The sequence below is a fragment of the Mauremys mutica genome, chromosome 1 (assembly GCF_020497125.1).
Source record: "Mauremys mutica isolate MM-2020 ecotype Southern chromosome 1, ASM2049712v1, whole genome shotgun sequence".
NCBI lineage: Eukaryota > Metazoa > Chordata > Testudines > Geoemydidae > Mauremys > Mauremys mutica.
In genome coordinates, this window is record NC_059072.1 from 26,577,401 (window position 1) to 26,592,012 (window position 14,612).

The 14,612-nt window shown below is 42.0% G+C and overlaps 1 protein-coding gene across 3 annotated transcripts in view; it reads right to left on the reverse strand.

Moving 5' to 3' along the window:
- Positions 1–330: 330 nt before the first annotated feature.
- The window catches only part of ORC5 (origin recognition complex subunit 5), a 129,640-nt gene continuing 115,358 nt past the window's right edge, over positions 331–14,612 (reverse strand). For all 3 annotated transcript variants that reach the window (XM_045001879.1, XM_045001880.1, XM_045001878.1), the window contains exon 15: positions 331–907. In XM_045001879.1, coding sequence (XP_044857814.1) covers positions 862–907 — 46 coding nt within the window. In that variant the 3' untranslated portion in view covers positions 331–861. The remainder of the gene's footprint in view (positions 908–14,612) is intronic.

Here is a 14,612-nt window from a genome sequence, read left to right on the forward strand (position 1 = left end):
TAGATTGCTTTGCTTCCATAACACACTATGCTAAAATTTTTCCACTGAGAACTACACAAGAATTTGCACTCAAGAAAACTGAGCTCAAAAGAACTATAGGAATATTTAAATAAAAAGTTCCTTGAAAGCTGGCAAGTGGAAAGCCCTGCCAGTATTGGCATCTAGCATGTAAATGATAAGATTTATCAGTCATACATTTTAAAATCTGATTTTTTTAAAAGCTTGATAAAGAGAAGGTTTTAAGGTTAACATTTATAAGTGCGCTGATAAATTTGGGGTTTTCCTATCATAATCCCTATATATGCGAATTGAACATCTAATCTATATAGGATTCACAGATAAGCACACACCAGCTTGATTTTAAACATGCACTTACGTTTATTATATTTTGCTGCTCCACTCTCTTAAAATGGTGGCTTTAGGAAAAGCTGCTTTGGCAGGCAACTGCAAAGATTCCTGCGGAGAGGACGTGAAAAGACTGGGCATACAAACAAGGACTGCTGCCATGTTCAAAGCACAGGGGATAGTTCATAGAGCAAAATGTAGTCCTAAGTAAATGGGTTTCAGGCAATTTCAGTGTTAAGATAACATCATTAAGAGTAGAACAGATTGTGCTCAAACCCTGCTGTTTATAATTAACACATTGCTTCCAAATACTCCAGGGTCCCTGGTAAATAGTCCTCTGCTCAGATCCACCCAGACCAATCAGAATATTTTCATCAGATTGCATGCTGGGCCAGCACCTGTTTGGACAAATCCAGTAGAGCCAAAACGCTCCTCTCCCTGGCCAGCTAAGTAGATAGAGGAACACAGCTTGCTTTAGTCATTGTCACAGTGTCCATATGGCTGTGAGGCTTGTTTTCACAAGAAATCGTACAAGTACTTTATTATGTCGAAGTTCACGGTCCTGTAAACAAAAACATACAGTATTTTAGAACAATAAACCCTAGAGTGCTCAGACTATAATCTGTTTGGTGACAATGCACACAAGACACACTTTGCAACAGATAGCAACCAATTCCTCAGAGAGAAATAAAATAAGACATTGAATTACAGAATATAAATTATATATAGACACCATTATTTATAGTATTAGTCTTTTGATTTTTTAAACTTTAGAAGAATTTAATACATCAATAAAGTAATCCCTTACCAAGGATTTAAAGATTGAAAGTAAGAATCTTTAGGCTGTAAAAACAAACTTAGATCTAAGTTGACAGCAATTTATTTCTTTAGCTTGGTAAACATGAGACACTAGTTGGAGATGCAGAGCGGCAATCTTTTAAGCTATTAAACATTTTGTTCCTCTTCCAAACCACCTGTTTTAGCATTATGTACTGCATAACTCCTTCATCTGTACTCATTTGCAGTCTGCGTTCTTTCAGTCTTGACACTAGTTGACCCATGTTCATAGCTAAATTTGAAAACTCCAAGAATGCTACTCAATAGGATAGAAGATTTTAATGTATACTTTTGTACTTTGATGGCAGGCAGAATGAAATCGCAGTGGAATAAAACATGTAATTAATTTTTTTCTCCAAACTCATTCTGCTGTACAATCTAACATTCAGATTTTGGGGGTTACTATTTGAATAAATGACCAAAATTACTGGATATAATGACAAGTATAAAATTAAAAAAGTATTCAGTGCTGCAAAAATAGCTGATCACAATGCAAAGTAAAGATTAACTAATTGGATGTCTTATTTGTCAGGCCACTCATTTCATATTCTTGGCTCACACATCACTTTGCAATCCACATTTAAAAAAAGTTTATACAAAGTATTGTATTGGGCACAGAAAATCCAGAAATTCCTGCGATATATAATCATACAGCTTCTGAAGTCTACTTATTAAAACCATTACAAAGCTAAATGAAGTGAACTATGGCAATATATTCTGTAATGTCACACAGAGGTACAAGTAAGTACCTTACTTAAAAGGCTCTGACAAATGTTAACCTTACCAGCTATCATAATAATAATAATAATTGGAGATATACCAATCTCCTAGAACTGGAAGGGACCTCGAAAGGTCATCGAGTCCAGCCCCCTGCCTTCACTAGCAGGACCAATTTTTGCCCCAGATCCCTAAGTGGCCTCCTCAAGGATTGAACTCACAACCCTGGGTTTAGCAGGCCAATGCTCAAACCACTGAGCTATCCCTCCCCCCACTACTAAATCCCTCAGCTACTAAATGAAAAACTATTTTAATCTTCGTGTCATCATGATTAGTACCAGTAGTGACCGTATGACAAGACCTGCCACATTCAACACACACAAAAGCTTCCTCTTACAGTTGCAAAGGAAGAGCTGGATAAACCTACTTCTTAAATTTGGAGGTATCTGAACAATAGTTGAAAACTTCTAACAACATACGTGCCCCTTGTCGTCAAACTACAACAACCGAAAAAATGTAATAGCACGAGGCAAACAAAGGAGTTTGTCTGCAGAGGGTATGAAGACCCGCTGAAATATTTTAGAACAATGTGATAAATGGAACTCTGCGGTAGAGAAGAAAATGACTGCACACAAGTAGTGCTGACCAGGTAGGAATTCTACAGGGAGGAGAAGTGTGACTATGTGCCTCTCCCCAAAGGTAACTTTGCAAACTTTAATTTTTGCTTAAAAAAACCCGGAAATTAATTTGATTTTTCCTTGTAGAAGTCCAAACAGAAAAACTGAAGGGCTTGAATGACAGAGAGAAGTTATTAGTCTCTATCCTTTCAATACATCAGGCTTGCATTAGAAAATATGCTGGGTAATGGAGATGAGAAACCAGATGACTCCCACAACTGGGACTTTATTTACTAGTACTTTGTTTTAGCACTATCACATCAAGGCATGAGAAATCAGTAGCCTGCTTGCTTGAGACCCACAGTGGCTGAGGTGGTGAATAAGCTCCTTTTCTTCTGCTGCTGATAGGATGACTTTTCCCACAAAAGGGAGAAGCAAGCAGCCAGAGGAGAAACTAAAGGCAGGTGCACCCTTGCAGAGTAGCACGATCTGCTGCAGTTTGCAAATGAATCGTACTAGATCTCAGAGATAAGTTTCACCCTGCAGCTGGCACCATGGAGTATAGGTGGAAAAATCTCTTACGTGTAGGATTACAGCACCAACCAATTTCTTTTGTAGCTATGGCTGTCATTCTTAGAAAAACATGACATACAGTGGGATGGAAAGGGGACAGAAATAATGGAAATGAGATAAAGAAGCAGACAAGGAAAGGAAATGAGAAAGAGGTCAGAAGAAATAATAGAGATTTTCAGATTCCAAGGCCAGAAGGGACCATTGTGATCATCTAAAACTTCATCAAAATAATTCCTAGAGCATATCATTAAGAAAAACATTCAAACTTGTTTTAAAAATTGTCAGTGATGGAGATTCCACAGTGTCTCTTGGTTAACTGTTTCAATGGTTAGTTACTCTCACTGTTAAAAATGTATAGCCTTATTTCCAGTCTGAATTTGTCTAGCTTCAACTTCCAGCCATGGAAATATGTTATATCTCACTGCTAGATTGAAAAGCCCATTAATAAATATTTGTTCCATATGTAGATACCTATAGACTATACTCAAGTTACCACTTAACATTCTCTTTTGGTAAGCTAACTAGACTGAATTGCTTTAGCCTATCACTATGTTTTCTAATCCTTTAATAATTCTCATGGCTCTTCTTTGAACCCTCTCCAATTTATCAACATCTTTCTTGGACTGTGGGCACCAGAACTGGACACAGGATTCCAGCAGCGGTCACACTAGTGCCAAATATGGAGATAAAATAACCTCTCCACTCCTACTTGAGATTCCTCTGTTTATGGATCCAAGGATCACATTAGCCCTTTTGGCCCCAGTGTTACACTGGGAGCTCATGTTCAGCTGATTATCCACCACCCCCAAATCTCTTTCAGAGTCATGGCTTCCCAGGATAGAGTCTGCTATCCTGTAAGTAGGGCCTACATACTTTGTTCCTAGATGTATATACTTAGCCATATTAAAATGCATATTGTTTGCTTATGAGCAGCTGACCAAGTGATCCAGATCACCTGAATTGTGAACTGTTCTCTTCACTACTTACCACTCCCCTAATTTTTGTCATCTGCAAGCTATCATTGATGATTTTACATTTTCTTCCAGGTTATTAATAAAGATATTAAATAGCGTAGGGCCAAGAACCAATCCCTGCAGGGCCCCACTGCACACACACCCCCACTCAATGATGATTCCCTGTTTAAAGTTACATTTTCAGACCTATCAATTATTATCTAGGTATGGCCCCATCACTGTAGTATCTCAGCATGTCTAACTATTTGGAAACAGACATAACAATCTCTCCCCTTCTTCCATCACAAAAATAGCTTGAATAGAGTTGTGTGTGGGTGGGTGCATGCAGGTCCTACTGAGAGACAGCTGAGCAAACAAGTTATATTTTGCATTGAGTTCTGAAAGTGGTGAAGACTGTGACAACTGCTCTCTTGCAGGAGTGAGTTCCACAGTGTAGGTCCTGCTCCTGTGCTCTGAGCCGCCCTATGCTGCTGGGCAGTGTCATGGTTCCAGTGGAATGTAGGTTTGGTGGGAGGTCACATTGCAAAGGGACGGCTAATCTCTCAAGTGGCTCTGTTCAATCCAATGGAGCACTTTGAATGTCAGGACAGAGTCCCTGAACTGGATTCTGTTCATTGCAGATCCAGTACAAGCAGCAGAGCACCAGGGTGTATGTGTTCACAGCAATCTGTGTTGCAGATGTTGGTTTTTATATATTGTTGGCAACAAATTTTGTGTTAAGTGCTAAGTATTATCTAGGCTTGGGCTACCTTTGTGACACTGCACCTCATTCTTCATAAAATATTGTTATAATATGAATATGGCATAACTAAGATACGTTTTATACAAGATGGATCATGTCAAATACAACTGGAAAGGTTATGATTTGCTGAATGTTATTATCCAATTTGTACACATGTATCATTCCTGTATCTGAAGTTAGGAATACTGACTATGTAACAATTACAACTGTGTGTGTACTTGGGGAACGCCCACCAGACAGTAGGCAATGAGCCTGGATGGGCCGTTAGGAAAGACAATCAGTCTTTGAAGATGCTGATCTCCCATCTTCCTGAAGTTCCTTCCTGTGACATTATAAATAAACCTTGTCTCATGGTTGCTTTGACCCTGCAAGGTCATGTGATCGTGTCACCTGGTACAGGACACCATCTTGAGCTGGTACTTTTCCACTGAAGGGCGTGGGGATCAAACAGGGAAACAAAAGTTTCCTGCTATATGTAAATCCTATTTAAGGCTGGGGAGTGAATTAATCAGATCTCTTCTCCACTGCCTCCCTGCCTACGAAGGAAGACTGCTGAAAACACCTGAAGCAACAAAGGAACTAAGCTGGGGAAAGGCAAGGGCTGAATCCAGGCTAAGACAGGAGTAGCCTGTGAAGAGAAGTAACTGGAACCCTGAGCTGCAGAAACTCTGCAACCTGCCTAAAACAACATTTAGGGTGGGAAATTACTATTTGTAACCTGTTTCTTTAGTGTATTAAGCTTAGTTTGTGTGTTTTGTTTTATTTGCTCAGTAATCTGCTTTGTTCTGTTTGCTATCCCTTATAATCACTTAAAATGTACCTTTTGTAGTTAATAAACTTATTTTTTTTATTTCAAAACCCAGTTTGTGCAATTCATAACTGGGGGTGGGGGGCAAAGAGCGGTGCATATCCTCCTCCACACTGTGGGAGGGGGGGATTTTTATGAGCTTACGCTATGTATATCTCTATACAGCACAAGACAATATAATTTTGGGTTTACACTCCAGAGGGTGTGTGCACAGGAGTGCTCAGCATCCCCTAGCAGAGTCCTCCCACCGAGAGCTGATCACAGACTCTGTGTGATTCTACAGCTGGGTGTGTCCCTGCCTGTGTGTGTGCTGGAAAGGGGCTTGAGAGCCTGTCACAGCAGCACAGTGTAAGGGAAACCCAGGCTGGTAGGACAGGCAGGCGCAGTGGGACCCCAGCACATTCAATGGCACCCCAAAAGGGGGGGTCCAACCTCTCACAACCATGATGTGCTTTTTGACAATGCAGTGGATCAACATTTTAGAGCAATATTTTCATGGAAAAAGCACTGATCTGTATTAGGGACAAAGTACATTACAGTATTCACAATTGGGGTTCTGACTTACGTCTGATCTGAATGAGCTAAACTTATCCCTCTGTAGTTCCACTAGCAATTAATACAATGCAGTTTCTAACCTGAAGGCTGGTATTTTGTTGAGGCTAGAATCCTCTCTGAAGCTAAAACCCAAGCAACAGGAAAAGAACTGGACTTCTATGAAGCCAAAAGTTTGGACGATGGTGGCTTGCCCAAGATTTTTTGTTTGTTTGTTAATTTAAGTGATCAGTATAACTTGATTATTCAGTATATATCATTGGGGATTTTTGTTTCACTTTTTTCTTTGTATAATCTTTTTCTTTGTTTTCTTAACTCCTCATAAGACTTGTACTTTGTTGTATTCTGAATTTGATACAAGGTCTGTATTTGTATAGCTTTTTCTTTTGATGATCAATTACCTTGTGCTTCTGATTTGCTTGTTATAGTGAGTTCCTTCCCCAGTGCAAAAACAGAAGAGAAAAAACCCAAAATGCATTTTAAGAACAATCCAAGGATATCTGTATTTAATAAGTAAGTCTTGATTTCAGAGAGATGCTATTTCGACACAATTACATGGTTAATTAGAATTTGTAACCAGAAATCTGTTAACAGATTGGTACTGAAAGCCTTTGGTTTTTTATTTTTCATTAGTTTTAAAACTAATAATTATGAAGTAAATTAAAAAGATAATAGTCCAGTATTCTTAACAGATATTATGCAAATTTCTGCTCTATTATTTTTCTACTCAAATCCAAGTCAATATTTAAAGATTCTCTTAAATTGCAACCTGAACCTCATAATTCACATGATACCTCCTCAGAATCCTAATTCATTTTTAAGGTAATTTTGAAAGATGCTGGTAACTAAGCCCAGAAGGCTACAAACATCAAAAGGTCAGAGGAACTTGGCAAAGACAGCTCACTGGAAATTTCATAAGACCTCTCCATGTTGCAGGAGCAAAAACTAGAGCTACAGACTCTGAGCCACATCTGTCAAGCAAAAGCTTTCTGTCCCAACTGAAAGCAAGTACCTTGTAAGTAAAAACAAAAGCCTCCAAAATAAAACAACATAATATGAGGAATATTTTTAAAGAAATTCAAGCCACTTCAATTAGGCTGATTTCCTTTATTGTATTTTGAACTAACATAACACACTGTAATGGCTCAATGGATAGAAATGGCAGAATTATTTGATAGGAACATAGTGACCATGTTTTGAAAATGAAATACAGTAAAATATAAAAAAATTCTGTTCAGTCAAGATGTTGGCTAATAGAAGAGCTCTTTTCCCCATGTTTCAAATTCACAATCACCTCGGTATAGAGACAACTTTTATGGCACTACACGAGTATGCCTTATAGAAATTAGTGAAGCAATGCTGCTATGTTCTTATCATGCAGCCTGTTTAAACCCTTTGATTTAAATACCCTTGGTATTGATGTTATGGTAACTCCCCATACACCATTCAGTGTGTTGACATGTTTGGGGTTTTCTATTGTTTTTACTAATTTCCACTCTTATTACAAATGCACCAGTAGCTTAATAAAGATGGGGAAAGGTTCAAAATATCAAGTAGGGAGCATCCGGGATAGACCAGCACAAGATGAGCAGCCTTTGGTAGGTGTGCAGCCTCCTCAACCACACCGCAGCAATACAGAGGGCTGTTCCTGAGTCACTAGGTGTGGTCATTTCCCACACATCTCACCACTCCACATTTGAAATAGTTGAATTTCTGTGAGAGATTGCCTGGCTTCGAGCTGCAACACTGTCTCTCATCAGGCTGAGTGGTGATGAAGGAGTCTCTGACAGAGGGAGCAGCTCATTCCCATTCTGCTCACCATAATGTGACAGCATCCGCTGTAGAGATGGTCAGTAATATAGTCCAGATTGGTCATGTGTTGATGAATCAGTGGCAATGCACCTCTCATGTATCTTTTAAAAAGTGGTAGTTGTGGCATCTCCTGTATTTTTGCCGCAATACAACACCTGATGTTAGGAGGCAGGATATTAAAAAGGACTGGTAGCCACTTGATGTTTTTTGGTCTCATTGTTCCTGTTGTTGTTCTCCAACTGAGTAGCAGAGTGTTTGCACTTTAACTCCCCAAGTTGAGCCCGCTAGCTTATTTAGAAAGCCATTTCAGTTCTTAATCTCCTGAACTACCTTGGTGAAGTGTCCTTTTAGGTACTTAAGTGTACAACCAAGAGTTCTTCTTTGAGTGATGTCCCTGTGGGAGCTCCACTTTAGGTGATTGTGTGCTCTGAGCCTCTAGTCGGAGAACTTCGACAGCAGTATCTGGCCAGGCTACACATGCGCTCTCTCCAGCTCTCGCCTGTGGCGACAGTTGATTAGCACTGTGTGGCCACCCCCCTTCTCAGTTCCTTCTCAATTGCCCTTGGTCCCTAGTCGGAGCTCTGGCAGTGCCTTCACTCACTTTAGCTCAGAATTAGTTTAGTTAGATTAGTCAATTAGTATAGTGTAGTTAGGTTTTTTGGTTAAGACCCATTTACTACTTTTCTCCCCATTTAAAAAAAAATATTTCATTCCATCTCCTTTAGGGATGTTATTTTTCCTCAGAATGCCAGAGTCTCCTGGCTTTAAACGCTGCCTCTCCTGTCGTGAGGCAATTCCAATCTCCAACGGACACTCGCAACGTGTCCGGTGCCTGGGGGAAACTCATGTACCTCAAAAGCGCATATAGTGCCACAATCTTAAGGCCTGGACAAGGAAAGCGAGGGACCTTAAACAGAAGTCTCTCCATCCCGCCTCAGACCTGGGATCATAAACTTCTCCTGTCGCCCTATCACCACATGCGGTTTCCGTCAGACCCCCCCCTCCTCTACCCCGCAAGGAAGGAACTTGTCTCCTAAAGGACGTGGACAGACGAGAGCTAACACTCCCCCTACCAAGACTGTGTCAAAGAGGAAGTGTTCCCTGACTCTATCCATCACATTGGTACCGACCACGCTGCAGCTTAGTACCTTTGAGTCGGCAGGGACCTTCGGTCCCGGTGTTTCCGTCAAAGCCATAGACCCTAAATGGGCAGGCTCTAAGAAGGAGGGCAGAGAAGACTGCCCCCTCCATCTCAGCACCAGTAGCACAGACAAAGCGCTCAGTACCGAGCGACTCTGTACGCTACAGACAACAATGTCACCTCTTGGCTCTATGATTCACAGTGCAGATACTACTGCACCACAGATTACCACGCCATCCTCTGCATGGTCTATGCCGGCTCTGTTCCAATTGGTACCGCATTGTCTCCCAGTACCACCACAATTCTCCGTACCGTCTTCCACACAGATACCTCCATCAGTACTGCAACCTCAACAGTTTCTTGCACCGAAGGACCTGACAATTGCCCCAGTACCAGAATCACCCCTCCTCGGTACCAATACTGCTTTGGTACTTTCACTGCCACTCACGCCACCAACTAGACCTGTCCCTCCTTTCTCTAGTGAGGACGATGAGGAAGGAGAGGCTTTCTCCTCTTAACACACTTCACCTATACAAGGCAGTGTTTGGTCTGCACATCAGGAGCACCCTAAACATGTGACACAGCCTGATTTTCAGGGATGGTATGGTCATCTGTGGGGGCCTCCACCTATGTCCTTCCCACCTCAATGGGCATTCTGGGACCCGTGGGCAGCTCATAGACAGTATTGCCCCAAACCTGAGTGGCACCATGGAGGTACATAGGCACTCCTCACCAAAATTCACAGTGCCAACAGATGCCCCTCCCAAACTGACCTTTGAGGAGACAGAAGTAGTCTTAGATCAGGAGGCAGCTCCTGCTACCACTGCTTCATTCTCACCAGAAGAGACTATCATGCCCCCTCCGCCTACTGCTGGAGATGATTTCGAAATTTCCAAGAACACTTCAAAAGAATAGCAGACACGCACCAGATACCCCTAGAGGAGATCTTTGAGTCATGTCACGAGCTCTTGGACATACTCCACATGTCTGCCTCCTCCAAGATTGCCCTCCTGATTAACACAGCATTCATGGAACCCGCCACAAACATCTTGCAGACCCCCCGCTACCATCCCACCCACATGTAAGAGGGAGGACAAAAAATATTACGTCCTTTCATAAGGGTTTGAATTCCTATTCCAACACCCTCAGCCAAATTCATTGGTAGTCGATGCAGTTAATGAATGAGGCAAATAGCATTACTCTAGAACCACTCCTTATGATAACCCAATTTGCTCACCCAATCATCAAGATTCCTCCAGGAAGTGTGCAACCTCTACCCAGAACCCAGAGCCCCCAATGTCCCTGTGGGACCTGACTTTTGTGCTTTGATCTCTCACAACTGCCCCATTTGAACCTTTGGCCATATGTTCTCTTCTACATCTTTCCATGAAAGTAGCCTTCCTAGCTGCCATCATGTCTGCTAGGCATGTGGGAGAAATAGGGGGTCTTATGGCAGGTCACTTTCAGACCTCACCCTAAATTTTTGCTTGAAGTTCCTTCTTCTTTCCACATTCATCAACCTATCCATCTTCCCACGTTCTTCCCTAAACCTCACACGGATAGAAAAGAGGCAATTTTCCACACCCTGCACCTCAGAACAATGCTTGCCTGTTATCTTGAACAGACCAAGTCATTCAGGAAGACTCCTAAATTGTTCCTCTCCATCACAGGATGTTCCAAAGGCAAACCCATTGCTAAACAGAGACTTTCTAGATGGATTTCAGATTGCATCTACCTCTATTACTGACAACATGACCTACAACCCTCCCCTCCTCGCTCATGGGTCAGAACAGACTTCACAAGATCTGTAGCCACATCGGCTGCCTTCCTGAATGACACGCCTACTATCGACATATGCAAAACAGCTACTTGGACATCACCTCCCACATTCATACAACACCGTATCATTGATCAGGCCTAAGCATCTGACACACGGCTAGGACACACGGTCCTCTCGTTTATTCAGAACTAACTCTGAATCCCTCCTCCCACCAAGGGGCACTGCTATACAATCACCTAAAGTGGAACACCTACAGGGACATCTCTTGAAGAAGAAGAGAGGGTTACTCACCTTGTGCAGTAACTAAGGTTCTTCGAGATGTGTGTCCTGTGGGTGATCCACTACCCTCCCTCCTCCCCTCCACTTCGGAGTTCTCATCAATACTCTGCGGTAGAGAAGGAACTGAGAGGTGGGGCGGCCGCACAGTGCTAATCAACTGCCACCATAGGCATGAAATGGGGAGAGCGAATGTGTGGCCTAGCTGGGTATTGCTATTGAAATTCTCTGACTAGAGGCACAGGGTGCACAATGACCTAAAATGGAGCACTCACAGGGGGACACATCTCGAAGAACCTCAGTTACTGCACAAGGTGAGTAACCTTCTGTTACACCTAGATATATTGGCTTTGGGTCATGTGCTAGTCATTCTCCATTCAAGATGTTGAGTCCTCATGAAACGTTTTCATGATTGAGGTGAAAACGTAAGGACACTGTCACTGGATTTAAGACTCCAATTACTGCAGTAGCCACTGATAGCTGCCATATTTTGGTTAAGATCGTCCTTGACCTTTTTGAAGTCCCTGTCTCTTGAAGCTAGGCAGATGTCATCCACATAGTTAAATGGCTTTGAGATTGTTGGAGGTAGATCTTTCTGTAAATATATTGAAAAAAGGCAGGGCAAAAACAGATTCCTGAGGGAATCTGTTCTTCCAGATCCTCCATGTGCTCAGTTTATTTTCTAGTATCACCTGGAATTGTCTGTTTCAAAAGATAATTTCCGTAATTATAACAACCCATTGAGGTAACATCTTTGACATCATGATCAACAGACCAATGTGCCAGACAGTAGTCAAGAAACACAGCCTCTTGTCTTTTTTCCTTCTGTTGAAAACCATTTTTTGTACAGGTGGTAAGAGCAAGAACTAGGTCTGGAACCTTGCCCTGTTCATCACTCAGATCCTGTTCTACTGTGGGCATGATTCTTTGCAAAATTAGTTGCTCCAAAAGCTTGTAAGTACAGCTCAGAAGTGATTATCCTATGGTAGCTAGCTGGAATGGACTGGTGCTTTCCTGGTTTTGGTATAGCTGTTGACAATGATTTTATGCTCTTCTTACAAAGATGGAACAGAATTTCTGATGCAATCTTGTCAAGGCCACGTGTTTTTCTTGCTTTCAGCAGTGCTCTCTTTACATCTTCAGTGGATGAAGACTGAAAGATGTCGTATTCACATGAAGGTGGAGACAGTCTTTATGGGTGCCATTCCCTCTTTACTGATTCCTCAAATGGCATGTCCCTGTTGGCTTTTGTCATATTGGTTAGCTGTGTGGTGATGCTGTTTGAGGACACTTTCCTCTGGTGTGTGGTTAGTGGTTTCTGTGCTGCGCCAAGCTTCCTTCTGAATGACTGTGCTTTCCTGCTAGACCTTGTCACATCCGTAGTTGATGTAACTTATTCCCAACATTCCCTGCAACAGGCATAGAGGTTGTCAATGGTTTGCTGTCTCTAAGTTACCACATTCTTCACACGTCTTCAGAAGTTCTATGCATTCCACATCTAAGCAGGCTATGTAAGTCTTTTGTTAGCCAAAAGTGGTAGATTTAGTGGCCGCTTTAAAGATTGCTTTTGAGAAGCAAGTGTAAGCGTTTTCTTCGGAATATTATGAGGTATGCACACTATGTACTCATTGATCAACTGACAATTTTTTCCAGTCTTCCCTTCTATAATTCCACCATAATCTAGGTATAGTGGTTATTATGGAGACTGTCACTCCTATCAGAATAAGAATGGGGCAGAAGGGGACAGGTACTGGCTGTGTGTGAAGTTTCCAAGAACTCCACAGGAGGCTGGTAACTGTTGGCCCCTGTGATGAGTCAGACCCCCCTTCTGGCATGCCACCTGATGTACTAGGATTTCACTGAGCCTTTCCTGCTCAACCAGCCTGGGTTCCCGCTCCCTGCTTTGCTGAATTAGGCTCTCCGGCCTCTTGCAGCACACACACACAGGTAGGGCCAGACCCTGCTGCAGTCACAGATTGAAGTCAGCTCTGTGTGAGAGGACTCCCCCAGCACTCACGTGCACACCCCTTTTGGGAGATAAACCCAAAATAATATTGTCTTGCACTGTATAGAAAAATCTGCACAGTACAAGCTCATAAAAATCCGCCCTCTTCCTCAATGTGAAGAGAGATGTGCATGACTTCTTGCTCCCTCCTGTTAGAAATTGTATTTACTGGGTTTAATAATAAACAAAACAAATTTTATTAACTATAAAAGGGAGATTTTGAGTGGTTCAAGGGATAGCAAACAGAACAAAGCAGATTACTAAGCAAATGAAACAAAACATGCAAACTGAGCTTAACACACTAGATAGGTACGATACAAATTAGCAAATTCTCACTCTGAATGATAAACAGGCTGGCAGATTCTTAAGGCATAAGTTGCCTTGGCTTTCCCAGGTTTTCTTACACAGGCTACAAATCCTTCCAGCCTGGGACCATCACTTCCCAGAGTTCGGTCTTTGTTCCTCAGGTGATTTCAGGTGTGTTGTAGGGAGAGTGAGGTCCTCTCCTGTTGTCAGTATCCCTCTTTTACATCTTCCCCCCACTTGCTGGAAAGCTTTTTTGCTGTGACCTGGGTCAAACAGTTCCCACTGTATGAAGCTATCTGACCTGGGTCAAGCAGTTCCCATTGTGTCGAGCTATCTCTGAGAGGTTTCTGTTGCACACAGTTCCTGGGGTAATCCTTATGCTTGTGCGCATTTCTTCAGTAAGCCACTAACATTGTTTGGCCTCATCCAACGTAGCACATTTGAAATACAGAGACATGATCAATATTTCCAGCTTCAGATACAAAAATGATACATGCATACAAATTGGATAAACACATTCAGTAAATCATGACCTTTCAAATGATACCTCAAATGGGCCATCTTGCATAAAGTATATCTTAGTTATACCATATTATATCATATCAATATTTCTATGAAGAACATGGAGTGTAATGTCACAGCCCCCTGTGGAGATGTCCCAGCTGAGGTCAGGAGAACAGCAGTACTTCCATCATGCAGAGAAAAAGTGGCTGGCTGCTTAAGGAAATGAAAGAACTATAGATCATTTATAGAAGCCCAGTCTGAGATCCCATCCATTCTTATCAGATTCTCTTATAGCCCCAGGAGGTATGGTGACTGTTGAAGCCCCTAACAGATGGATGGATGTTGAAGTGTTTGTAAAGATGGGGTGTTTCAGGCTACATCAGCAGGCTTATAAACATTTGCAACTTCAAACTGACTAACTCTTACAATATCACAGTAAGGCAAAGTAGTTGGTAGGGCCTCCACATAAATATCAGATTTCGCATAAATGGCTCTGCCACATTTTCCATGAAGATTGTAGCTAACAATGTCATAGCCTCTCACTGTCAGCCCATTGGCAAGGAAGGAATCTGCATGCTTTTCTAAGAGACCACTAACATCCACCCTGTGACAGGCCATGAGAT